Below are 27,317 nucleotides of genomic sequence, written 5' to 3'. Positions count from 1 at the left end.
TAATTACCCAACCAAAAGAACCCAAAAGCCTCGCTTTTTTTTTCTACTTCCTGATATTGCTAGCCAAGACAACTACCTAGTTTTAAAAAAAAGATGCAACAACTGAGTAACAACTTTGGTAGCACTACAATGGCCTAATATGTGGCCTTAAAGCTTTAGTACTAACCAAAGTGTAAGAGCAACTGTTTGTGTCTGAGGTATTAACTAATATCTTATCACAGAAGCACGAACATTAAAGGCTTATGATTTAAAAACTAGCACTTAATTAAATACCTAGAGAAACTAATTCACCAAAATCTTCGTTTATGCATATCAAGTTAAGCATTAATACAGAATCAGCATCAAACATTTTTATATATAAATCTAGTAAAAAAATACCGGATAAAGTCTTTCGAAAACCCAAACAGGCGAACCCTTCCTTCACACAAGTTTGAGCCATTTCCACAAGCTTTAACCTTGCTTTTATGTAAGAGCTGGCCTCATTTCATCACTGTCCTTTAACTGCAAAAGCAACTAAAATGCTTGCATGCATGTTCAAAAACTGGAAGCCACTTTTAATTGCTCTTTAAGTGCAAAGAGAACAGCGTGCTTATTATAGGCAAAGGGAAAAGCTGTAGAAAGAGACGCTGTTGTACTTTAAAAGCCGCCATGACCACACTGCTTATTAAGATCATCTTTCCCCATCTAGACACTGGCTTCTGAGCTGCTACTGCCCAAAGGCATCAACAACAAAGCTGCTTTAATCATCTCAGAGCTTGCTTTTTCTCCCTTTAATATCAATAAAATTTCTATATCAGATGCAAAGACCGGCTTATAATTTGTGGTCAAGCTGCACTAATTAAAGAACCTCCAATCTTCAAGATTTCTGGAAGTAGCAAGTACAAAAGAGCACCAGACTCCACGCTTACAGTGTGCCTCTCAACTACAGGTTTTTTGGCAAACGTGAGCGTATTTCTCACTTCTACTGAGAAGAAGCTCTTTCCATTGATACCTGTGCTTAATTCAACATTGTACGTTGCTGCTTCTACACAGACAGCAGAAAAGCGTGAAAAATGCCACATGCCTTCCCCTACCACCCGGTGGTTTCCCTTCACTCATACTACCCAAAAAAGATCTTCTTTCCTTTCAGTTTTAAAACCTAGGCTCTGCAGCAAGCGTTACGCAGCACATCATATTTAAGGTTAGTTCTTGTTCAAGCAAGACGGTCTGCTTTGGTGTAAGGGAGCTTGAGATGATCCTGCTGAACGGGCAAGGAGCCTAACCTGGCTTCCCAGCTGCTTTGGCAGGAAAAGGAGCTGTGCTGCAAAACGAATAACTGAGATTTCTGGGGTTATGAAAACCTCAAGCTGTTTACAGAAGGTAAATGAGATGTGATCACGGACAATCTTTTTATTGACAAACTGAAGAACAAACTCTTACCTCCCGCTTTGACTAGGGAAATTCTTGACCATGCCCGTTGCAAGACAACATGACTGTAAACTTCCAAAATTGCTCACAGTACTTTTGAAAGAAGTTAATAAATGGGCCTATAGGAGCAACGGAAACTGAATAGAGAAGGTATCTCCTGCCTTAATCTCCCAAAGGTGAAATCTGGAAGTTACCAAGTACAGTAAATTCTGTTCAAGTTGGGTGGCAAATACCTTTCCCAACTTCTGCTTGCGCTCAGTCTAAAGCTAAGATAAAGTGCCTGCCCCCCTGAATTAAAGAATGTAAGAACCACAGAGAAGCTGCTTCTCCTTTCCAACACAGACATGCACTATTTATTAAAACTACAGGATGAAAATCTGCCACTGGCTCCAACAGCAACAACTTCTCTGAGGACTAACACTTCCCAGAAAGCAAGAAAAGCCAAAAGAATTTTTCTTCAAAATCTCATTTTTTAAGGTCTTCAAGAACTTAGACACTTAGGAAGGTGAGTATAATGAAAAATAAAACTCACACCCATATTGAAATTTGAATTCCTACACATTTCACTTCATTTTTTCATTCCATGGGTATTTATGCCTATTTGGATTGGATTAGATAGTACTTGATAAGCGCTAACCCACAGTCATGAATCTGGATTCAATATGTATTTGTAGAAGAAAATATTACTCTGCTTCTTCCTTAGATTTTGGGAATCGCAGAAAAATCATATCAGCTTTTACCATAAACCTCAGAACGTGAAAATGAAAAGCACCCTCTAAGAGCTACGAAGTAGATGCTTGTAAGTCTACAGAGCCATCACACTCCTGCCCTGTATGATGCTACAGCCGCCCTCACCTGCAGAAAACGAGAGAGAGAGGATTTCCAAAACATGGCAAGACAAAGCTTGTAACAGGCTGAGAGAAAAGGCAGTTAAGTGCAGCCAGATTTTTTACAAAACCCCGTTACACTTGCAGTCGTACACCAAATTAAAACCAGCAGGACTACAGGACAGTTTAAAGCAGAAAATCCAATATCCAGTCTGAGAGCCTGTCCAAAAAAGGCCAACTTTTCCACAATAAATTCCAAGTTATTCTTCCATCCTCCAGCATCCCTGCTCACGGCTATGTGCACGCCGGCTGGCTGCTGGTGAGAATTTCACTCCCGAGCTGTATGAGGCGCTTGGGTTATCTCCTGCCGAGTCGGTGGGACTTATCTCCGTACGAGTGACAGTATTTGTTCACGTGGTTTCCTGTAAAGCTTGCGACTGATTTCCTTATCTTGTCTTTTAAGTAAAGGGTGAACCAGGCTCCTCTTCAGTCTCTAAAACGTGACAGAATAGGAGGAGCCTATCTGCTTTTTCTAAGTATGCTGCCTCTTGTAGGAACATTACTAAAGTGTTTTATCCTTGTGTAAAAAACCCTCATCTTAATTAGTACCATACTGAAATTCATAGGAAAAACAAATGCCTAGAAAGAAATTTCTTACAGACGTTAATAGCTTTCACTGTCAAATGAGAAGAAGGGCTGGAAGATCTGCTCAGAAAAAAGCCCTGAACCATGAGGAAAGCTGCAGGGTGCATCCCTGGGTGCCACAGGGTCACAGCACCGTCACTGCGTCCCTCAGCCGGGCTGTCCCATCCGCCTGGGCCAGGACAGAGATGGAAAAGAAGGGAAGGAAGAAAAAGTGCATTTAAACGAACAAATCAAAAGCAAATGACTACAAAGCCTCGTCCTCTGGACAGCTTTATGTTTATAGAAATGGGTAGATTGGATATGGTCAAACACACTGAGCACCTTTAATAAAAAAACAACCTTCAGAGAAGTTCAATTTTTTGTATGTTAAACTCTTTTGAAGATGTGTCCATTGAAATTACCGGCATTGGGTGCTTGAAATCTCTTCTCCTCTCCCAATTTAAAATAATTTGGTCCCAACAGACCATACGTGATGGAGCAGAGCTTGGTCCCCTGCTACTGCTGCTGCTGAGACTACAGAAATGGAAAATCGCTAAAGAATCTCAGGGCCATTTCTCCCTTCTCCCCACTGTGAGATCTGCTTCCTCAATTGTTTCTTGGCTAATATTAGAGACCCAAAGCAAAAACTTTCTATCAGTGATCCTGAAACCCCCAGCACAGTCTCTCAGGGCATACTACTAAGTTGTTTTAACAGGCACTTTCATCTTTTTACCCCAATTTCATGATTGCACCCTGAGTCCACAACTCCCCACTGCCGCCCTGCACCGCTCCCTGTTGGGTGTAACACTCATTAAATATCATTAGAGAAATCACGCAACGAATACCTCCCATCACAAGGTTAGCCCATGCCTCATCAAACCGAAAGCATGAATTTTTTTAATAAACTCTTTTCACATGGCCAACTCCCAGACTCCTAATTATCACTGTCGTTTTTTAAACCCCATCCATCTCACTAGCATCCTGAATGATTCCCATGTGGTCCCACCAAAACCCTACAAAGAAGGATTATCTCCTCCACAAGTCTTTCCTTCTTTTTTAAGGGTTCAGTCCAAAACCTAGAGGAATTACTATAAAAATTTATTCTAATTTCAGAGGGCTTTAAATCATTTTACCGCTTATAATGTGTGTATATTTTAAATAGCTAAAGGATCTTAAATAAATGGAAAAAAAATATTTTTCCATAGGCATGGTTAGAAAGACAGGCTCATGCTACACAGAACAGAAGACACCTTTGAAACTGCTATGGGTTTCCAGACAAGCAATGCAGCAGCACATCTGGTCTGGCTTTCTGCTCCGCTCCTCCTTGCTGGCACTACACGGCCTCCTGCTCTCCTCCAAATATCCTCCACCCCTGGTCCATTCTTCTCCAAGCGGATACAAGCTGTCCCCAGCACTCATGGGAGTCCCTGCTGACTCTCTTTTGTCTTTTACTTTACTATGACATTCATTTCTTTCAGGTAGGAGTAAGGAAAATCGAGTCTTGACTTTTTATTCACAATTTCATCCCATGATAACTACCATTTTTCATTAATTTCTACTTGAAAAAGACAAAAGATTTTGTGATGGCTTGCACAATGTAACTTCATTATATATATATACATATATATACACTTTCTTAATGCAGAGATCTTCTGAGTATAAGAATTGTTTTGCAAAACATTGCCATCCCCAAGGAAGCCTTTAGGCAGCTTGTGAAGTACCTCTCCTTGATTCAAACTTCGCAAGGACGATCCCTACCCGCGCAATTTCAAACACAGCCTCACGTGTATCGTACTGCGAAGACCACTTGAAAAATTACACATTGGCATCATAGATTCTCTTCTTCGGCGTTATTTGCTGCAGGAAATGCATGTTACTGTGTCAACAATTGTATTATCTGACTTTCAGGTATGGCTTAAGATATTGCCCCGTGTACAAGCACGCGCAACTCTCAACAATTTGCAATTTGGCTGCTTCAGTATCACCGCTTCTTCCTTAAGAGCACAGAAGTTGACGTAGGTTTAGGTGGAAATCACAGCCTTTGCATTCAGTAACCGAGAGTCCGCATAGGATGCCTTTGTGATCTTCGCTGGGATTCATTTCTGCGACTGGTCTGACGAGGCTTGCGCATATTCCCCCACGGGAACGGCACAGAGCAAAGCGTCTCCCGGGCTCTACCTGGGGGTGCCCATGCCGAAGGCCATGTTCTCGCTGGTTTATACAGACACCTACACGTATGTTTTTACATATTTTTTTACATAATTTTACATATCGTATAATTTTTGTCCTTGTTTTGGTCTCCTCTCATCCCTCAAACAACGTGAGCAAACAGACTTTTGGAAATTAGAAACCCCATAGGTTTGTACATATGTTGATGAAGAAACCATATCGGTTTATTGCTGAAAACTGCATCCACCCCTTTAGCCCTCAGTCCCTCATTTCTACATTTATATTGTGTTTTAGCTTAAATGTTGTCTAAATAAACTACAAGGCTTCACGACACAGGGACATGGCTTCAGACAAATTAAATTATCATTACAGCAACAAGAAATTAAATTACACCACCATGACAACAACCATGCAGCAATCCTGCTACCCATCCAAGCAGTCACGTTTATCTCTGCCCCACGCGATTTTGGCTAACCCCTCCGCTTGCAGGGAGCAGCCCAGCATGCTACGGAGCTGACATCCCACCCAAATCATTTTCTCTGTTGCAGGCTGAGGTTAGCGTGGCAAGAACTAACCGAAGGATGCCAGTGTTCAATCACAGCAAGCTCCTGCTGCGAAGGCAAGGAGAAGGGGGTATGTGTCATTGCCAAACTATGCTAAAGGAGATGCAAAAATCTAGTGCCAAAACCAGGATGCATAAATTGCGAGTACTGGTGTGTTTACGGAAACGCTGGTTGGAGGTGAGCACTGGAGATGATCTAGACCAAACTCACCTGAAGTAATATTCAGGATTTCCTGTCTTGAGTCTGCACATATTTAGGCCGCTATGAGTGAGCATCCCAAAACGCACAAAGTTTGGAGACCGTTGCTGACTGCAGTCTCTGAATAAGATGTGCGAGGCAGCACCCTTGACCCTGCTGTCTCACGGCCTCCCTCACCAGAGCCGACCCATTCAAACACTATGGATTGGCAGTTCTACTGACAAAAAGCAGGTAACTCCCTTCCCTTTTTACTAAAGACTCCCCCTGCATCATCTTTGGAGGAAAAAAACCTCCAAAACTCCCAGCCCCCCAGTAAAACCCACCTAATCTTTACAAGCCAGCTAAAAAATGTGCTGCTTTTTCAGTCCCCAGAATCAGCAATTCAGCCTGCTTCCTCTTCAAACAAGGAGAACTCACCACGGCACTCGCTCTGGAAATACGTCAGACCGAGACGTGTAAGACAGAGAAGCAAGGTCTGAATCTTGCAGACTCTGGCCTCACCGTGAGCAGTAGGTTTGGCAAGCTGACTGGACTGCGCTCTATTTCAATTTAAGATGCTCTTCCTGATACCTTTCCCTTCTTCAAAGTACTAATTTACAGAGAGCCTCCATACAAAGTGCGTCATTAATTATTTTTCAAGGCAAAAGTTTCGAACGGGGGAGCCTCACATACACCAGGAACAGCAGACTTGAGCCAGGGGATAAGTGCAATGCTTCCAGGGGATAACTGCAATGCTTTAATTTCTTTTTTCACAATGATTTTGCTTTATCACTTGCCTCTGCAAAGATGTGATAAGCACACTGGAGACGTGTCTGAATAGCAGCACAGCTCTCAGCAAGGCAAAGGCACCCTCCCGTTGAGCTATAGGGAAGTCCTAGATACATCCAGTTCCAGCTTCACACGTGTCTGAACAGATATGGATTTCCCAACCCTCTGACATGAGTTCCCTCTTCTAATTCTAGATGATGTCCAAGGCAAAGATGTGCAGTTTCCTCTTGCACAGCTGTGAAGAAGCTAATAAGCTCCCTGAATATTTTTTTTTTCCCCCCAGTAATTGGACATCAGCCTTTTCCAAATCTCGCAACTGCCCTCACTCAGTCAGGGACCAGGCAATTTGACCTGCTGAACTGTGGAAGAGCAATTCTGGCTGCAGCACAGGGATGAGTGTAAAGAAAAAAAGTAATCCATGGGGATTGCACCCTCGTGGCTCTGATGGGACCTGAAACCACCCTCAACGGGGCAGGACAAAATGACAATACTGCGGGGACATTGCAGAAAAACCTCCACATGTGAAGCCTGCAGCTTTGCCGTTTGCTTTTTGGGTGAAAGCCATTTAATATTTGGACATCCTTCCCACTATGGGAATCTCTTGAAAGATCCACTGTGATTTCAAAAGAGTCCTAACAGAGGAACGGTTCAACATTTGCACTCCCTCTACACCACAAAAAAATCCCAGAGCAACAGAATAAAAGGACAAGCTCTGCTGCGGGCACCACCCAGGAGTCACCCTACTGTCTGAATCATCGGTCCTGAGTTTGATCTCCCAGTCCACAGCAGTGAGGGCTCTCGCAGGCTTCAGATGCACAATACATAATATACTGGCATAGGGCTTCCTTTGCACATGCAAACTTCTGTTTCGCTCCAGCCTTAAAATTTGCTTTGTAAATACTTTACCTGCTATCTTACCAATAAGGAATGTAGGTAGGTAAGAGCAAGATGTATTTCATCTTTTAACTACTCAAATAACAAAAATACCCCCCAAAATACAGAATTACGCTCTTTTCCTTCATAGTTTTATAGAAATATGCACAAATTTAAAGCTTTTTTTTTTTTTTCATTTTCCCTCTCCTAACATTTCAATGCAATAAAAACCTGCTCTTACACAAGTTTGAATTGCTTGCCTAAATACCCACCCAGCAGTTTTTCCACTGCCCTCAATGGGCTTTGCAAAAAAAACGGGCCATACAGTCTTGATCCGCTCTACCTTGGCAAAACCCGGTGCCTTAAAAGTTCCAGCCGCCGGGGCTGGAGAACCGGGACCTTCCTGTCACACGGACAGCTTCAGGTCGCATCTCTCACACTCCTGAAAGTTTTTAGCGTCTAGCTCTTAGGCATAACTCATCGGGAATTTTTAAAGCATTGCCGTTTAAAAACCCGTCTGCTCGAAACGGCATCGGACCCCGTCCCTCTCCGAAGCAGCCCAGCAGCGCCCAAACCCCACTGAGCCCACCGGCTCCCGAGCCCTGCCCGGTGCCCGGGGCTCCCGGCTGGCCGCTGCACCGTGCCCGGCTCCGGCCCCGCTCGGGATGTCTTCCCTTCGCCCTCGCTGCTTTTCTACGAGCTTTCCCAGCAGAAAGCACGACTGCACATGCAACGCTCTCAGAAAAAGCCTCGGGAGGCAGCCGGCCGCTTCGCCTCCCACCCCTGCAGAGCCCTACCTCGGATGTAGGTACACTTGCTCTCGTCCAGCACGCTGGAGGCAGAGCCGCCCATGCTGCCGGGGAGCGGTGCCGGAGAGCGCTGCTGCTGCCGCCGCCGCCGCCGCCGCCGCCCAGCCCGGCCCGGCCCCGCGCTCCGCGCCCGCTTCCTCCCGCAGGCGCCGCCTCTCGCCCGCCGCCGCCAAGAGGAGGTCGGGCGCTGGCGGCAGGAGGGCTCCCGCCCCTCTCGCTTCTCCTCCAGCCGTCCCCTTCGTCCCCTGCCCGGGAGGGGAGCCCCGGCTTGGCCCTCGCCAGTCTCGGGAATGTGGGAGCCGAAGGTGGCAGGAGGCTCCAGCAGAAGTTGCGGAGGAGACGGAGAGCACGTCCACCTGCAGGCACGCGGGGGGGTGCCCGTCTAGTTTCTTTGGCCCATCAAAATGCACGGACGGCCGTCTCCTCTTGCCCACAGGTCACTCATTATCCCCGTCTCAGGGAGACGCACTCAGACCCTTTGAAGTTTCCATGGAGGCTGCTTTAAAGACCACTGGTTGCACATGTAGCAGGTATCATGGGATTGAAGGCCAGTAGAAATATTCTCCGACATTCTTCAAGAAGGAAGAACCACCTGAAACGTCCTTCATATAGGACGCTGCCTTTGACAAGGCACGTTGAGACACCATAGGCTACATATGGCTCAGCCTTCAGGGCCATATCCTCCTGCTCCTGTCAGCCTCTAACTGAGAATCCTGGTGACCTATATAGGATGCTATCGATACATGATTCCAGGATGAACAATAAACCTACACAAGCAGGCACTAAAATACATGTCACCAGTAAATATCATCCAGTGATTGAACCAACTTCCTAAAACATGCAAGAGCCCCAGCTGGCAGATCCTCGGCACAGCAGTGTAAGGCAGTATGGAACAGCTATCCGAATTTCCTCGCCTCTGAATAATAATTTCAGTGAGGCTTTATACCATATGTGACTTCCTAAGGTATTTTCTTCTGTTTTGCTAGTCTTATAATGCTAATTCAGGCAACGGGCAGCATGCCATACCTTATTGTGCCTCATATGTTCAGTACAGAGTTGATGAGTTGTGATGAATATGGATTGTGCTGACATGCTGGAGAGTCACAGCGACTGGAAGTTATGTATTTTAGACTGAAATACTTTTCATTGAGCTTGTACACATCCATCGCTGTGAAATTGCTTTAACATAGTTCAGTTTTGCTTACGTGGATTGTGCATTAAGTATAACACTTTGCCACTCGGTTGATCACAGGATGGTTAAAAATTTTCAGGTTGAATCTTAAAACATTTAAAACCAACACTACACTTGACTAGCTTTGAAATTTTGAAGACAATATGTAATATCAAGTTCAGTACTCTGCTAAACAGGCTCTTCCTTGAAGAAAGCTGATTGACGGCAACTTCAATATCAATTTACGCTCTCTGGGCACAGGCCGGTTGTACTGACGCGTAAACGGAGCAATTGTTTAACTACCCTAAGGAGACCGGTTCATCCAGAGCATCACTAAACCAGCGTTTCCCAAGTGTATAGATACCTCAGCTGAGAATATAATACTAAATCAACAGCACTTCTAGAGGTCGAATGTGAATCAGCCTCTGTTATCTATATATTTGGTTGTTGAGCTCTGCTCGAGGGCTTTGCACTTGCTCAGGAAGGTGGATGCTGTGGTTTGCTCGCTGCACATCTTTGAGCTGTGTGAGTAGACGACGATGAGAAAATACTGTTTACTGTTGTGCATTTTAAAGGCGTTAACTCTGAGAGGAATTTGGGCTCTGCTCAGTGTAGCATATCTTTTATCAATTGTATTTGAGAAGCTTTTCATAATGTACGGTCACATGCAATATGCAAGTCAGCTCCAGGAGTCTGGAGAGATAAACTATGGAAAATTCATGAGCTGTAAACTGGATTGCTATTCTGTCTCGTCATTTAGCAGATGAAAATATGCCAAATCCCAGAAGCTTTATACCCAAGAACAGATGTCAGTGTGCATACTGAATGGGAAACCTCCCTGTCTAATTACAGCTAGGGTAAAAACAAAATGAGAACTGAATAGGTTTTTTAATTAGAACATTTTATACTTTGGTAATACCTGATCCCCAAGATCCCCAAGCCCTTCACAAATGCTAGCTAATTAAAGACCATAATTTTCCTTTTAAGATAGGGAAATGCTGTATTTTAATGGCAAAGTTTGTATCTTAAGCGTCTTAATAGGATACTATGAGAAATGTAAGCAAAGTCAGGAACAGATATAAATGATCCTCTCTCTATACAGCTTAACAACAAAACCATCCTTCTCTAAGACAAGAAATTGGCCATGTTAGATTTTAGTCTGATGTAACATACCCGCACTGCACTATCATTGATAAAGTAATACTGTCAATACAAAAATATCACCGGAGGCAAAACAAGTATTTCCCCGCTTTCTCTCCTATGACATCCTGATCTTTGAGGGTTTTTTTCCTTTACTCTCCCAAAGAGTTCCTTCTCTAAACGCCTGTTTTGTATTATATCCTAAAGGGCAACATGATGGACCAATTCCATCCCACAGAGAAAGTGACCTCATGAGTGAAGAGGACCGGGAGAAGCACCTCCTCCCCACCAAAGGGATGAAGATCTGTCTCTGCTGCCTCTGTGACTTCACTTGTGGCAGCTTGGTATCAGGAGAGAGATGGTTTCTTACATCACCAGAATCCAAGCTTCACTCATCATCTGGACCCACGAGGCAGCCAGTGAACATACTGGGAGCTCTCATACCCAAAAAGCGCAATGCACAGATACTACACTGCCTTATTTTGTATCAGCCTCCGCCTCTATTATGGGAGGACAAGGAGGTTGTCGCCACAATCACTTTATTATCTCCCTGTGTAGGGAAGTGTAACATAACCCCGATGTGCCACAGACATAGCCATGACAATGAGATCCATTCTCGACGCAAACGGGCATACCATTGTAATAAACTTCCAGTGGCTGGTAGTCAAACACACCGTCCTTAACGCGACCACAGGGCTGACAAACTGCAGATGTGTCATCACAGGGACTGATAAAATCTTTGCCACTTGTCAGCACTTCTCCTGTGTACCGACGCCTATCTAATTGTAAATAAGACATGCCAAGGAACCAGTTGCTTTGGCATGCTGCGTAACAGCGCTTGACTGCGCCCTTTGCTTTAGAGGGAACCGCAGGGTTCATCCTCCGTATACCCTCCCACCTTCTTGGCTGGCTCAGAAACAGTTTGTTATCAACCAGAAGCATTTAAGTGAAATGTGTATGAAATCCATTGGGAGAGAAAAGTAATTATCCAAAACTACCTTCTAAGATTTTTCCAAGGGAAAGTAGCCATTTTAGGACCACTGACTTCTGTAAGCAGGATAACAAAGTGCTGTTGACGAAGACAGCTGCAAATGTAATAAAACCATCGCAAATAAATAATAATTATCTATTGCTAGAGGAAACTGTTAATTATTGTCTGAAGGCCAAAACCAGGTTGCAGAAAGTAGTATTGGGAAGACATGTCAGAAGATAAAACAAGCCCTTTACTCGGGACAGGCTGTTGGTTGAAATATATTCTGAATCCCTTCCATCTAAGAAACACAGAAGAATGTTATTCTTATGAGTTATTTTCAAAAGGTTAGAAGAAGGGCTTAAAATCTAGCTGGGGAAGGTACTCTAAGGGAATCACAACTGTTCCGGCTGGAGAGCCAAATATAGTATTTTAATAAAATAGCCTTAAAAAAAGTCAGAGTTGGTTGTGTTTTAACTACTACCCTAATTCTGAGAGACCAGCAAGAAGCACTGAAAACCCACAGACAGAGGAGTGGATTTTAATAGATTCTTAGTCACAGAATCATGGAACAGCCCAAGTTGGAAGGGACCCCAAAAGATCATCTGGTCCAACCTTTCATGGGAAAAGGAGGCGAGAAGAGATTATCTAGCGCATTGTCCACTTGTGTCTTGAAAACCTCCAGATACACCACATCCTTGGGGAGGCTGTTCCAGTGAATGATTGTTCTGACTGTAAAAAAAATATTTTTTTATATCAAGATAAAAGGGAAATGCATGATGTGGAGACAGCTGAAGTTTGGATGACAGTCTGAACTACTCATGAAGGAGGAACAGCAAGGCAAAGGTATATTCTATAGCAGATGGTATCTTGGTGGTAAAATTACATAATTTGTATCTCCATCTCTATGTTTCAGTAGTTCTGTGAAAGGACATGGTGTAAAAGGTGGTGCAGGACAACACGTAACAAAGCCACTGAGTGCACAACCTACTCCAGGAGTAGGCTTTGCTGCCTGCCTTCCTCAGTCCTTATTTCTTCCCATTCAACATGTAAACAACATTCGTTTGAGTACCCATTGAATATGAGTGCTCAGAAAATACCAAATTCTAAATAACGTTCATCATTTTACCCTGCTTGGTTGCAAATTGTTCATAAATGTCGGTTTTGTCCAAGAACTGAATCTGATCCATAATCCGAGAGATTTTCGAAACTCTTCAGCAATGAAACCTTCTCACAATGCATTAATTCAGTAGGTCTCCACTCGCATTTAGTAAATATATATAAACTTAGCCCACGGCGAGGCTCAGCCAGACGTTAGCATTCCTACAAATCTAGAATTTCCATCCTCAGTATCCAAACAGCACACATCTTGTTCCTCAAAAATAAATACTTTTTCAGTGGAAAGGTAGAAAACTTGAGGTAAAAGCTTTTTTTTCTTAGCTGTCAAAGAGTGAGGTGGGGTCATGAAAGCTATGCTGTAAATGAGGGCTAGAAGCTTGTCTCTTTTGACACCTGAGATTCGTGAGGATTTAAGCAGCTGGGCCTTAAAGACACTATGTAAACAAAACATAAGAACACTGCTTACATAGAACTGCTTCTCAGAAATTAGGAGAATGGCACACTGCTAATGGTATACACTCAAGAGAAGGTATGTTCTTTTCCGTCCTATCCATAAGGGCCCTTCAGTGTGTCTTAGGTTCCCAGTTCACATGGAGTACAAACAAAAACTTGTAAACATATTCTGAGCAAGTAATACTCTTTATAACAAAATACACAAGCTCTTAGTACTTAGGGCATATTACCAACTTGGATGTCAAAGCTGCTTTTTAAAAACAGATTCTAAAATTGATTTATTACAAATAAACAGCTTCTCTCAAGTACAGCTCTAGACAGCAGCTCTGGAGAAGGAAAAACAGTCTGCACACCATGAGTACTTAAGTAGAAAAATCCTCTGAAACCAGTTACCTCACAAGAACAAAAGACTTTGCCTTACCTTAACTTTTTTTTCCTCCTTCCCTCCCTGTTTTTACTGCAGGAGTGCTGTTGGCCCTGTCACCTGCCATGTCAAGAACCTAAGAAGAACACTTGTTGAAGCTCGTTCTTTTGATGTCAGCCTTGCGACTCTTCAAAGCTGGAGTCTGCTGTTGGAAGGTTGGAGAGGCAATGCTGGATCTAGAAGAATGGGAAAGTAAACCCAATACAAATGGGCATCGGTAAGGAGAAAACTGATTGCTAGGACATGACGTGGGAGTAAGACTCTGAATAGGGATGTGAAATTCAGAATCTTTAAGATGTGATTTTATTTCCTATAAATTAAGGAATCCTAGAGCTGAGAATCACCTCCAGCTGTTGCATACTCCATTTGTCTGTCCCAGTGGCCAAGTAATTACAGGGTTTTGTATATATGTAAATCAAAATAAATTGTATGTGTTGAACTTTTCTTGTTTACTAAATACACATATCATATTTAGTAAATTCAAACACCACTTCCTTCTCTGCTTAGTCACTAGGTTATGAAATGTGTTAAACAACACAGCTAGAGGTGATCATTCCTGCTGTATTTTAATTAGTTAGGACATTCTTGTCAAAGCAGCTAACATACAGGCCTTTGCAAATGAATTGTTGAAGCAAAAGTTTCCTTATTGTCAAACAAGACACATTGATTTGTTCCCTCACCTTGAAATAGAGGTGGTGTATAGAAACCAGTAAATAAACCCACAGTTGACTGCGCTTTCCACTGTCTAGTGCTCAGACAGCTATAGAAGAGGAAATGAGAAGGCACAGCTCAATCTGTTGATCTCAGCAGAAAATCCAGGATAAAGATCTGTCTGTTGGCAATCCAATGGATTCTTTACTGCCTCAAATGGGCAGCCACACCTGCTTGGGAAGACAAAAAGAAAAACCTTCATAAGTGGTGGAAATGAGTTTATAGGGTGGGATTTGCAGGAAGCAGCGTTAAAGGCTTTCAGCTCAGGTAACAGAGGAAGGCTCAAGGCATCCCACTGTCTTTGAACAGACTTTAGTGAGGCAAGACATCAAATGCTAGAAATCAGACCTGTCATTTTTTCTTCTTAATTAAGTAAATTGTAGTGTGACTCTACTTAGAGGAGTAAGAAATTCTGTTTCCATTTGACTAACAAAGATGTGACCGCAACTTTCTTCCCAGGTGAGCTGATGTTTATGTATTATTAACTACCCTTCAAAAGTACAGCAGGCATATGCAGCACAAGCTGAATGATCCTGCAGACATGATTAACGAAGGAGAGGACTAAATCCTCACGACATCTGGATTTGCTTCTCCTGGGCACAGATGGTTTTGGTTGCTTTTTATTCCGAGTATATTCATTAAGACTAAGCACGGGGTTTAAACACAGCCTTCCTGTTCCAAGTCTCCATTTTCTGTGGAGAAGCTTCTCGTCGGGAGCCTATCCAAGAAGGCATATGTGGTAACTGAAATGGGATTTGCTAAACCATCTCGCACACTGAATGGGCTGCAAGAGTTCAAAAGTATCACTGATAGACAAAGGAGAGCTGAATAATTTGGATTTTTTATTTTTCCCCCCTCTCTCAGAAGTGATTTGTCTGCTTTGTTTTCTTTCTAGATAGTTTTATAAAAACGTTAGCACTTCTAGGTTTTTAACTACAGTAAATGGATCCCAAAATGTTTACAAGTTTTTCTGTTCATGATGTTTAGATGCTCAGAGTGTATGCTTTCTCGTAAGTCCATCCATCCAAGCCTGGCTTCTGGCATGGGAAAACCATGCAGTGGTAAGCCTTCACAACAAAGGACACAACGTACTAATCGTGTCAGCGGGTGAGGTACTCGCTGATCCTTGTAATCCTGTTAGCCTCGTGCTCCTCTCCAGCTCATCTGCAGTCACACAAGAATTTGGCCAGACAAGAGAAGAATATCACCTACTTCACTGCACCAGCAGGTCCAGGGGACGGTTCCCCCATCCCAGTACATGCTGCGTCGGGACATGTTTGTTAATGGCACAGGATCTGCCACAGTAATGCTGACGGGTATATAAATTGCAACGAGCATCTTACAGTGAAGCAGGAAGCAAGAATCTTAGCAACTAATTTCTGGACACAAATTTTTTCATTGTCCTTTAGGAAAGCAAATGTAATTAACTGCTATATTACTTACCTCTGCACTGATTTTATTATGCGTACTGTGTTGCTCTTTTAGTTAATGTGGGTAACAAGTAATCTGCTTTTTTAGCTTGTTACCTGGCTTGAGTTCTTTCTAGCTAGCATCTTTACAGTAGTTGCTGTATCTTGTGAAACTTATATATGTGCATCTACAACAAAATGGGTTGTATTAGCTTTCCTTTATTATATATTCTTCTATGTTAATTAATGCAAAAAAAAACCCCTTTAAGAGAAAAGTAAACGCCTGCACTATTGTCGTGCAACTCATATACACGTGACAAGTACCTGGCCAAGCTAGCAGTGTCTGTTACGTCTCTTAAAATGGCTAACACCACTTTGTATAACACCAAACACCCTGGTTTCCTGTAGAAGCAGTGCAAAATACAGTCTCAATCTGCAGACATTAGAAAGTATTCAATATCTCCTTTTGCTTTCAGTTGAGCGTTTTTATATAATAGCGAACTACTTAGAATTTATAAACTCTATCAAATCACTAGTAAGTCTGGGGGTTTTCAAAGCAATTTAAATGCAGTGTTTATTTGGCTTTTATAGGAAGGCATAATACTCATTAAAAAAATTGCTTTCATATACACATCCATCATTGCAAGTCCAGCTGTTTTGCTGTACTGTATTGAACATACTGGCATATTTACTGCATTAAAGCAGCCCTCTGCAGAAAAAAAAAAGATCATTTGATTACTTTTTTTGATGATGTTTAGCAGAAAGCTATATTCTCCTGGTTATCTATGCAGTTCAACTTTACCAGATTGCTTTTGACCACAGTCGGTTGCAATAATGTTTGTAAGTGAAATGCAACTATTGCTTTTCCTTCCTTTTCTATTTCATAATAAAGTTAGTATTTCCGTAGGCACTGGAATCCTCATTTGCCTGACATGAGAGAAAATAACAACATTCTTCTGTTATCCTAACTTTGAAACATGATGATTAGAAGTATTATCATAGATCATAGAAAAATCTAGGTTGGAAGGGACTTCTGGAGACCATCTGGCCCAACCTTCTGTTGGAGGCAGGGCCATTGAGTTAGGTTTTCCAGGGCTCTGCCAAGCCAAGTCTTGAATATTTCCAGTGAGGGAAATTCTACCACTTCCCTGGCAGCCTATTCCAATGTTTAATTGTTCTCACAGTGAAAATTTTTTACTTACATCCAGACAGAATTTCTCCTTGAAGGGACTTGTTTGTATTAGCCTTAATGCATTGTCTCTTGATGTGTTCAGAGACGCAAATTAGCGCTTGCCTCTCTAAATAACCAACAGAAGAAACAGCAGTGGCCTTGTTTTATTTCTGATGTCATGCTGGATATTTAGTAACTGAACTACCTGAAGGCTAGCTTTTGTCCGTGTCTTTCACTCCCCTTTGCACAGCCTGCGTAAGTACTGGACAGAATTGGGCGGTCTTTAAGTACTCTGTCAAGTACCGGAGAACCGAGGAACGCAGAAGTGGGCAAGAGGTTGAAATCAAGGGCATTAATGTTCTACAACAGCCAGCCACCCCATTTTAAAATGAAGTTTTTCAAGGACTTTGCCTACATAGTATAATTGAGCTGTAAAGGTCCCAGCCACTGCCTGAAGGCCTGTGTTCAACCCTCATTTTGTGCACATACATCACCACTGAAGATTGAAAACAGTATGCAAAACTAACCTTGTAGTCCTGCCAACAATTACCTGTTACTTGGTGCGCTGCCCAGAATAAAATCTTGCAAAATTTTAGACTCTAGTCTCCATTTCTCTGGTATATTTCTATAGCTATTTAAACAACTGCCCCCCCAAAAAGAGACGATAAAAATGTTTACATTACGGAATAAGCATGCATAATGGTTTGGCTACAGTTCCCTTCTCTTTCCCCAAATACTTGAAAGAATAACAAGAGGAAATACTAAAAAGAACCAGCGATCTAAACAAAGGTTGTGAGGTCAAACTCTCACTTGCTCCTCCTTCCTTCTCTTTATCGCTGCTAGCCACTTGACTGCTGGCTCTCAGCTGAAGGGATTGGTTTCATTGTTAGTCCATGGACAAGAACAATAAACGACAAATAAAGATTGTGTGGGTGCTCAGTGATATCTTGAGCCAGAGTTTTGCCTTGTGCAAAATGAAAATCTTCTGAAAACAAGGAAGAACAACCTGAAGTTCACGTAGATGAAGCACATGAAGTACCAGCCTTAACTCTGGTGACCATCGATGATGGTTATCACTAGAATGAGTTGCACAAACAACAGCTCTGTCTGCTGTGTTTAGCTGTATCTGCAAGGGACGGCGAGGAAAAGTGCTGCATGAGCTTGGCAGAACTGTAATTGCAGCTGTTAGGGTGCGTATGAGTTATTAAGGTTTTCACTGGTGGTGCGCAGAGGTCTTCTTGCCAATAGGTTGTCATAGCAGTGAGATAGGATTGATGTTTGAATTATGTGAATTTAAAGATAGCCCAGTGAAAGTTTTGCATCAAGTGAAGGGCTGTAAAAGTCCACCAAGCGTGAAGATGTTTCTAGGAAGCACACTATGTTTGAGGATAGGATGGGTGTTAGTAGCTGCCACTTAGTGCCGTTCACGTAAATGCTGGATTTGCCGTTGCAAAAGGAGTTGGTAGACCCTGTCTGACCGTGCCCCAGTTCCGTTTCCTGAATGTTTCTGCTGTCTGCAAAGCGCAAGCACCTTGTATTGCTACAGCCCTGAAAATAAAGAGATAAAGTTGGAGCCTAGTTGCATGTTACCTAATTCAATAGTCTGGGAGCACAGAAAGCCAACGCTAACTGTATCAATTTAGAGTCTTCATAAGTGAATTTACTAGTTTAACAAGGAACTAGTTCACTGTACAGACTGGTATCCCATGGCTGTAATTGAAGTACTAGTGTGACACAATAAAAATAAAGGAAGCGATACAGTTCCTACTGAGTTTGCTCTCACACATCTAATTATAGAGGAGTGATAAAGATTATACTTCTAACTGATGAAAGGCTGGAGTTGCTGACATGAATGACAGGAATCAGATTTTCGGTCGATGTTTATATATCCTGATGGTCGCAATGAATGTTGAATGCACTAGCTACCAAAATCATGGACGCTCAGTTGCCCACTCTAACTCCCTGAGGTTATGCAAAATATAACCTCAACCAAAACTTTAAACTAGCTGTTCTCTTCCTATTTTATGAAGATGTTACCACACCCAAAGCTACTCCTTGCTATCTGGCGCCCTCTCCTGCACGTTTACTTGTGTAGGCTGTTCTGGTTACAGAGGGCATCTCCCACAACGTAACTCCTCCTCTGCTAAGGCCTTTCAGTACCCAGCAAACCTTACCTCCCTCTTTTTCAGATACCTAAGTTGTGGCCTCTCATGAAGACTTAACAGGCAATTAGTTTTCTTTATAGAGCAAAATGATTCCTAGCATCCTCAACTTCCATGATCCAGCTCTCTGCAGGTTGTCTCTGGTTTATTGACAGTAATACCCTTGCCACAAAATGCACGGAATGGGTATTAGTGTCTTTACCTCCTCAACGTAATCCTTCTACCTCTTCTACCTACTCCCTCATAGAGTTCAGCTGAAGTTGAAGCAAACTGATCTGAGCCTTACTGCCTCCTCACCACCATCATACCACCTTCAGCCTTCTTGCTACTCCACCTCTGTAGAAAGGTAGCAATAACTATGTAGCAGCAATTGTCCCTGCACTCAGCAGAGGCAAGAAAAAGCAGACAGATTTTGTGTCTCCCTTCCAAATCTAAGTGTTTTGCACAGAAGGCCCATTGTATCTGCAGCAGAGGAAGTTCAGAGGTGTGACTTGACCTCTGTCTGCTGATGGCAGGGTTCTCAGGTTATCCAGCAGAGATTATAACAATCTGAAACAGCAGCTCTGAGATAGAAAATTTGCTCCACTTATGGGTCCTCTTCCCCTGGTGTGCAAGAGAATGAATCCACCTCTTTATCTGGAGATGAAAATCTATGGTCCTGACTCCCACAGAAGGCAAGGAATGGGGCACAAACCCTGAGGAGTTTAATCCATACAAGAAGAAACAATATGGGGCTAGCACTTAATCACCACAGTTCTACATCCTCCTGTCACGGGCTGATTGCCAAACCACTTTCTCTTCTGTTTCCTTCCTCCCTGTTGTCTTTTTTACACTCTGTCAAGTTGTTCACACTGCTTCCCCATCCCCACTCAGTGTTCCAAGACTTCTCTTTATTGTATTTTCCTAGTTTATCATCAAAAAGCTGCAAGAAACTAAGAGGAGAAATTATGTCTTGGAGAACAATACAGAGAAAGCTTTGACTTTTGGCTACTGCTCTGCTGCAATGTTTACTGTATTTGATCTATACATTTTAGAAGGCTTTTTACTTATAGGTTAGGGATGAGTAGTAGATGCCTGTTTTCAGTAAAAATTCATAGATACCGGCCATTCATTCTCTGTAGGTGCCTTTGAAAAATCTTTCTGCAGGGTGGCCTGTTTGATTATTCTCTGATCAATGGCTACACAATACTACTGTAAATTATTTCACAAGAAAGTACATTAAAAACTTGCTTTCAGCTGCTTTGTGGAACAAGTGTGTACTCTATAGTTGCATTGTCCAAGAACTCTGTATCACTGACTTCTTTAGACTCAGATATTTTTTTTCTGTGGATTTCCCGGACTAGTGCTGAGTGACAGAATGAAGCCTCCTAAAAATGCACCTGTAATTTTTGTCTGTGTGACTAAGCTATGATGTGATGTTACATCTCCTAGGTGAATAAGATAGCGTGGCTCCAACTGTTCCTGCTGGAGGTAAGCGTTTAGGACCAGGACATATGCTAAGCCTGGAAGTTTGTGAAAGCTATTTCTATACTTGCATTGTGGATTTAGGTCATACCTCCCCCGCCTCCTCCTGGTACACACCAACCCACTGGACTTCTGCAAAAGAAACCACTGAAAGTAGTAGGAAAAGGAACCCACAAAGTTTCATGAATTGAAACCGCCTACTGTATGATTTACTTCAGCATACCTGTTCCTGAAACACAGTAGGCAGTTCTGTAAAGAATACAAGAGAATGTAACAAAGCTTCCAAGAATGCCTCCTCTTTTATGGTAGTAAAAGTGTTGGTATCTATTGACAGTTTCCTCCCGCTACCACTCAGCTTATTACTAGTGATGTCTGGAACTCCTTTCAAACAGTATTCTTTAAATTGTTTCCAGGGTTTGAAGTAGGCTTGTTTTAACTTTTCTTAAGGAATTGTTCTCTATTGTTGCTTAATTATTACAAAAAAACCTGATTTTTGTGGCTCATGGAAAAAAAAATATGTTGACTTTCTCCCACCTGCTTCCACTAACTTCACGGTGTTTCAAAATCTTTAGCTTTGACCTTTGAGAAAATGTAGTTTTGAAAGCGACTCATGTTCTTTTTGAAAGTAGGTATGATATATGCGTCTTAATTATGTAGAAACAATGGAATCACTACCTGAAGAGAATCACTACATTCTATTTCTTTCTTTCCTTCCTTCTTTCCTTCCTTCTCATTTTTTTATTCCAAAGTTGTAATTTAAACAGTTTAAAAAAAAAAAAAAAAACAAAACCAAAACAGCAACAAACCCAAAAGTAATGAAGATCTGTTTTTAAGAATTTACAGAGGGTTTTTTTTCTGATTAAATCTGTCAAATCATACCTTCTGCAATTTCTCTTCCTTAGCTTTCCAAGCTCAACTTCAAATTGTATTGTAGCTTACTTTTACCAGTTTGGACCTGGGCAGAAATCTAGAATTTCAGCTTTAGCTCTCTCTTAGGTATGATTCAGTGGAGCAAAGCTATCTGGCTAGCTTAGTCAATTCAGAGCCACCTAAGCACAGAGAGGGCAATTCAGAATATCTGAAGTAGGTGCTTAGAGCACATTGTGTGGAAAAAAATCCCAGCTTAATAGTATGAGTACCGAAAAAAAAGTTTCTTTGACCTATTAGTCACCCTTGAGCATTCTCCTGTTCTGCATTCATTGCACTGCCTCTCTTTTCCAGTCAGTCACACTGGCTACATAATAGAAGAGTTCTTTAGTGCTTCTAATTTTTACTGTCATCGTGTTCCCACTGTTATGTTAATTAGATTAAACCAGACTCCCACTGAGACCGGAACAATGATAAACATTGTAGTAATCTGTCAGCTCTCTGAAACAACTTTTGAATGCTTTGTAAATGTGCTGCCCCAACAGACCACACTGCTGTGTAATGTAAATAATCTGTTTTGATCACACTTGCTCATATACGTTGCCATAATCAATATAGAAAAATAAATTCATAATGACAGGGAACTTGAGGCACATTATCATTCTTTCCAATCAACTAACCATGAAGAGGTTAATGGAAACAGAATAATTTTAAATAGGCACTAATACTGCCATTTTTTAACTACACAATACAAATATTGTGGGGAATGATCTCCTGTCAGAAGTTTAAAATGACTGTGCATTAATACTCATCAGTTTCTTTGTCTGTAAGGACTGGCTCCTTCCATTTTCCCCTCTTTGCCTTGAATAGGTTGTAGCCTTTCCACTGCTTGTTCTAAAGAGAATAATAAATTCTGACAACTTTTATCATAGACCCCAGTTCTATGGGATTTCACTTCCAGGCAGTTAACTTCTGAATCCACACTCTGACAGATTTCATCCGAGGGAAAAAGAACAATGCAAGAACAAATGCTGAACTGCCTTTCTTGTCTTACTGTATGAAGACATTCAGCAACAAGGCACTCCGCATTAGCAGACTGTATTGAGAAGCCGGGTGAGCTTCATAAACGCAGGCTCTTTACCAGAGACGTGGAAACCATTATAGCAAACACTTATGTACTTCTCACTAGCCTTCTGCCTCATTTAACTGAATCCAAAAAGGTTTAAGTCTTCTGCATCCAGCGTGCATGCATGCGTACGTACGGACATGCGTATCTGCTGTGTTCATAAACCTGTATTACACATCTCGTTTCTCCTCTTACTGCAAATTTGAACCAGATGTGTGAGGCTGTAGAGAATAGGGGTAGGCTATTTTTCTCTAAACTATGTTCTTGCTGGTCATTTGGAAGACACAAATTTTCCAAATAGCAGAACCACAGACTTTAAAAACAAGTAACAACACACAGCCAAGATCTCACTTCCATCTCTTTGTCTGAAAATAATGAAAGAAGAGTGGAGGGGGAACCCAAAAAGAGAAATTGTTTCTTCTTTAGAAGAAGAATGTAAGGCCTGCCCCAGCTCCTACCAAAGTCCATTACAGATCCCTAATTCAAAAGGCTGTTTAGACGATTATCTGACAATCGTTATCTTTGTGGTCAGGCATGGGAGCTGATTCCAAACATAGGTTCACACAGGCAGTCTGTAGTACAAGTGGAAATCGAGCTGTGTCTTCTTGCAAAGAAATTCTCTAACTGCAAAATCCTATTTAATATGTTGTGCTGAAATGTGAGCGTGTGCAATATAATAGAAATAAAATACAGCTTAGATCTATGTGCCCCAAATCCAAGGGCTGTCCATACTATAGCAGCAGGACTGTCTTTGAGTTAAACGACTTATGACATTTATGAGAAAAGAGCGGTGTTATGAAGAAGTGGGCAGAATTGCTTTGGTGAGTCACATGCTGACTTGGAATAAGAACGCAGCTGGCATACACCTATTTTTCACAATTTCTTGAGGTCACTGCTCAAGTTCAAATAATGGAAAAAACAGATGAGTGAAAAGAAAACCTTTTTGAGTTATACTGGAAAAACATAGTTCAGAGATAGTCTTGCAAAATGTAACCAGCCTCTGAAAAGTCCGGCACAATCATCTGTTGAGCTCCTCCTCTTACAGAAACTAGCCCACGTTTGATGATACAGTCATATGGGGACCACATGCTTTGACCAGCTACAAAACAAGGTAAGTCTGTGCTACGAGAAATCCTTTCAAATAAGGTATAAAAAGAGGGAAGGAGTAGCCATACATTTGCTATAACTGATGCTTAAGCCAGGTTTGAATAAAACTGTATCCTGAATTATTATTTTTTTCAGGATATTTTTCCCCCCTCCTCTTTTTTGCCTGCTTCTGTCCTTATCTTTGACTGCCTATTTAAAAATATACTTTTGTTCATCACTTTTGAAATGGCCTTGAAGAGATAAACATAACAGGCCAAGACATCCTCATACATATTTAGTTCTGGAATGCTTTTCAGTGCAAGGATAAACTTCCAGTAACTCCAGCAAAAGTGCTCTTAGTTTGCCTATTCACTGGCAGGAAAAAACTCTATATTTGCAGAACTAATAATTGCAGGAAAAAAAATCTTTATTTCATTGCATCTGTTTCATATAGGTACAACTACAAATGTGACTAAACTTATTTGTGCCCTCCTTTAAAGAGATCTTTGCGGATGCTAGGAAGACAGAGGAAGAGACTTCGTTCTACTATTGTCTGATGTGCAAAACTCCGCAAGAGGGCACCAGATAGTCATCTTAAATATCATCCAGGCAGCTGTTGTGAAAAAGCTGTGACTCGCACCTAATTAGAGATCGATAGCTGTATTAACCAACTGCGAGTTCGGCCTACAATACAGAAACGTTCAGTGGCATGTTCAGTGTTTCCGTCTACACTCAGCGCGAAGTTTGCTGCTTCTGGTTTGGACCCCACAGGGAGTCTGTACGTGGGTCTTGCTTCTGCCTCCAAACGTCGCCCCATCTCTAACCTTACTGCCGTGCTGTCTCGTGGCACATACCTAAGATATTGCCTGGAGCTCTAGGATGAGAACGGTGATTGTTAAATTTGTTTTCCAGAGCACAGCACAATTTTTTCACCGCAAATGAAGAGTTCATTAGTGCAAGAGACAGCTTTAATATGGATTAGTCTCAGTCTGTAGCGCTATTTCCCCAAAAGCTACCACCTTCCATGCTTCAAAGGACATTGTCTTTGCAATGCTTATAGTTGTGCAAGTTTTTTAAATAACTATATTTCAAAATACTGTGTACAGAATTTCCCCTATGAGAAACCACATTTGGTAGGTGTTCATCACACTTGTTTCGTTACTGCAGACGATAGGACGTTACAAACACATTTGCTGAATCACAAAGTTGTAAAAATGGTTTTATCGTGTCCCTATTTCCGTTCAGATTACTTCTGCTAGACACTGGAGCTGAAGCATTGTGCATTCCTCTTTGCCCTGAGACTACATAGATCCTTCTGAAAGTATGTGCAAAACTTCCTCCACTATTTTGAGGAAACAAGAAGGTAAAAAAAAATCTAACTAAAAATTGCTTCTTTCCTCTCGATCCACTTGTTATAATGCAGAACGTAAATATAGTAAAAAAGGAAAAACAGATGCAGCTCGACACTTCCCTTGGATTCTGTCCTCTTTACTGCCTTTTGCAGAGAAAGGTAACCGCAGGAATAGCTTCTGTTTTACTAAAGCATTTCAAAAAGTCATCCTTTGCAAATCTAACAGAGAAATGTCAAGTCTTTAAAGCAGATTTGCAATGATTCATTTGTAATTATTTTGAAACAACTGCTTAATTGAACAAGTCCCTGCATCGCACAGTAAAGATAATTAGGAACAACAAAATTATGGCTTTTGGTTAAATTCTGAAAAGTTACCAGCAGCACAAAACACAAACTTGCTTGGAAATCCAAGTCCCAGCAGAGATTCTGGCACACGCCAGAACTGGCTGGATATATCACTTGGGGGATATAAATATCCCTAAATATCTTGGGGCAACTTCTGTGTTAGAATACCAACAAACGCTGATGCTTTAGCTGTGTGCTTTCTCTTTGCTGCCAACCCACACTGTGGATTTCAGACATGGTGATTTGACACACTGGAAAATAAAGTGGGCCTGAATCATTCTGTCAAAGAGTGGGAGTACAGAAATTCCTAGTCCTGTACCCCCACTACAATTATCTTTCTTGTGGGGGACTTTTTCTACTATTCTGTCCATCACTCACTTAGAAACTCTCACGCTGCTGCTGCTTTTTGAGTTCCTGATTCCTCCTTACGAACATTCATGTAGCACAAGTAGGTTTTGGGGGATAACACACACTTCTCTCATTCACTTTTGGAATCTTTTCTTCTGGACTCTGCTTTTCATTCACACCTTTGCAAGCAATAACTGCACTAGCACAAACTAGCCGTGGCCCCTAGCCATGACACTAGTGGGAAGCGTGTTACAGGATGGCAGGACTTTGTCCTTCAAGAAGAGAAGTAAAGGATTAAAAATCTTTATTGCATGAGGCGAGACCAGAAGGTCAGTGACAGTTTGCCAGCCACACACGTACTTTAATCTCCTTCAAAAGGGAACAAAAATGCTCGGTGGGAAAGTGAAGAATACTCCCAGGCTAGGAGTGTTAAGTCTTAGAGCACCTACACGGAGAATGGAGTTTCATGTTTTTGTTTCTACACATATTCTCAATTAGAAGACTCGTTTGATTTAGCATTCAAGAGAAGCAATATTTTATTGCTTTCCTAGTTGCTTATAAGTGACTACTGCTTTTTTGTCTTTATCTCCCAGCCCTGGATTTCTGGGAATAGAAGGGTATCCTTTAACAATTTATCTTCCATAGCCTGCATTTTAAATATCCATTAGCTACACAGAACAGGTCATAACACACAACATCCAACAAGTAGAAGGAAACCACAGGTGTTTGGTGTGTAAGCTGGACAAGAAGAATATTCTGTTATCAGAGATTAAATCACTAGTGAATTCAAGCCAAAAAGTTCAGTGTACTCTGAAAGTACAGCTTAGAGGACAAGAAAGTAGGACCAGACAGCTGGCTTCATGTGCAAGAATCTACACCAGACAGTAAAGTCACACCTATGTTAGAGTACCTGAATGGCTGCAGAAGGTTACTACTTTGGGCACATAAACACTTCCATCTATTCAGTTCTGATTTTCTTTGGCAGCGCATGCAAGAAGAAACAATTATGACCTCTGTTTTTATTGTGGCTACACAATATGTTTTAGATAAATGGAATTAATTCTCTTCTCTTACCGCATTAAAGGGATAAAGGAAATGCCTAACATAAAGTTCCCAACAAATGAAAATATTTTTAATAAGCTAATTGCCGGATTAAATAATTACATTCCTTGTCTCCCTGCATTTCTACACCTGCTAATATACTGTCTTAAATATCAAATTCAGAATTAATACCAGTCATTAAGTGCATGCTACCCCACTCCAGAAGTCCAAATTCAGCATGTCTTTACAAATGATACCTCTAATTATCCAGCTTTGTTATTTCAGTCAAATGTCTTAATGTGTGTAGTTAGGGTCTGGCAGCCGGAAGATATCGCGCCGTACGGAAAGATAGGGCCCCTCTCCTAATAGCGTTTAGTTTATGACGTAAGCAGACGGAAGTGACGTTGTACCCCCAAGCTATATAATGCTATGTCACTCACCAATGAACGCTATTTGCCGTCCCCCACATTGGTGTCAGCGAACTGATGGACCGAGCGACCTGCGGTCGGTCGCCACGCCTACGATAGGCAGCAAGTGGTGCCGAAACCCGGGAATCGTCGTCTGGATTCGGGTGAACGGCGGCCGGAGCGGCTGGACCAGCCCGGCGGGGGAGGTCAGGGGAGGACGCTCCCGGACCAGGACCAACAAGGAGGATGGAAGCCCTTGTGAAGGTCGTATCCCAATTACATAAGCAGTGGGGGATTGATTGTAAGCCCAAAGA

At 41.9% G+C, this 27,317-nt stretch overlaps 1 protein-coding gene and 1 long non-coding RNA gene across 2 annotated transcripts in view; both read right to left on the bottom strand.

Annotated features, from left to right (window-relative positions):
- The window catches only part of NIBAN1 (niban apoptosis regulator 1), a 69,427-nt gene extending 60,827 nt beyond the window's left edge, over positions 1–8,600 (bottom strand). The window contains exon 1 of the mRNA XM_054833723.1: positions 8,227–8,600. Within this exon, the coding sequence (XP_054689698.1) occupies positions 8,227–8,281 (55 nt within the window). The 5' untranslated portion in view covers positions 8,282–8,600. The remainder of the gene's footprint in view (positions 1–8,226) is intronic.
- A 3,495-nt stretch (positions 8,601–12,095) lies between these two features.
- On the bottom strand, positions 12,096–26,951 carry LOC129209384 (uncharacterized). Its single transcript, XR_008578056.1, has 4 exons — positions 26,854–26,951; positions 14,196–14,396; positions 13,513–13,691; positions 12,096–12,251 (listed from the first exon to the last, which is right to left on the bottom strand). It is a non-coding gene; the product is annotated as an uncharacterized LOC129209384 (long non-coding RNA).
- Between the last annotated feature and the right edge of the window lie 366 nt (positions 26,952–27,317).

Source organism: Grus americana, chromosome 8, assembly GCF_028858705.1.
Source record: "Grus americana isolate bGruAme1 chromosome 8, bGruAme1.mat, whole genome shotgun sequence".
Classification (NCBI taxonomy): domain Eukaryota; kingdom Metazoa; phylum Chordata; class Aves; order Gruiformes; family Gruidae; genus Grus; species Grus americana.
The sequence above is the reverse complement of the archived record's forward strand: the minus strand, read 5'-3'. Positions and strand labels throughout refer to the sequence as shown.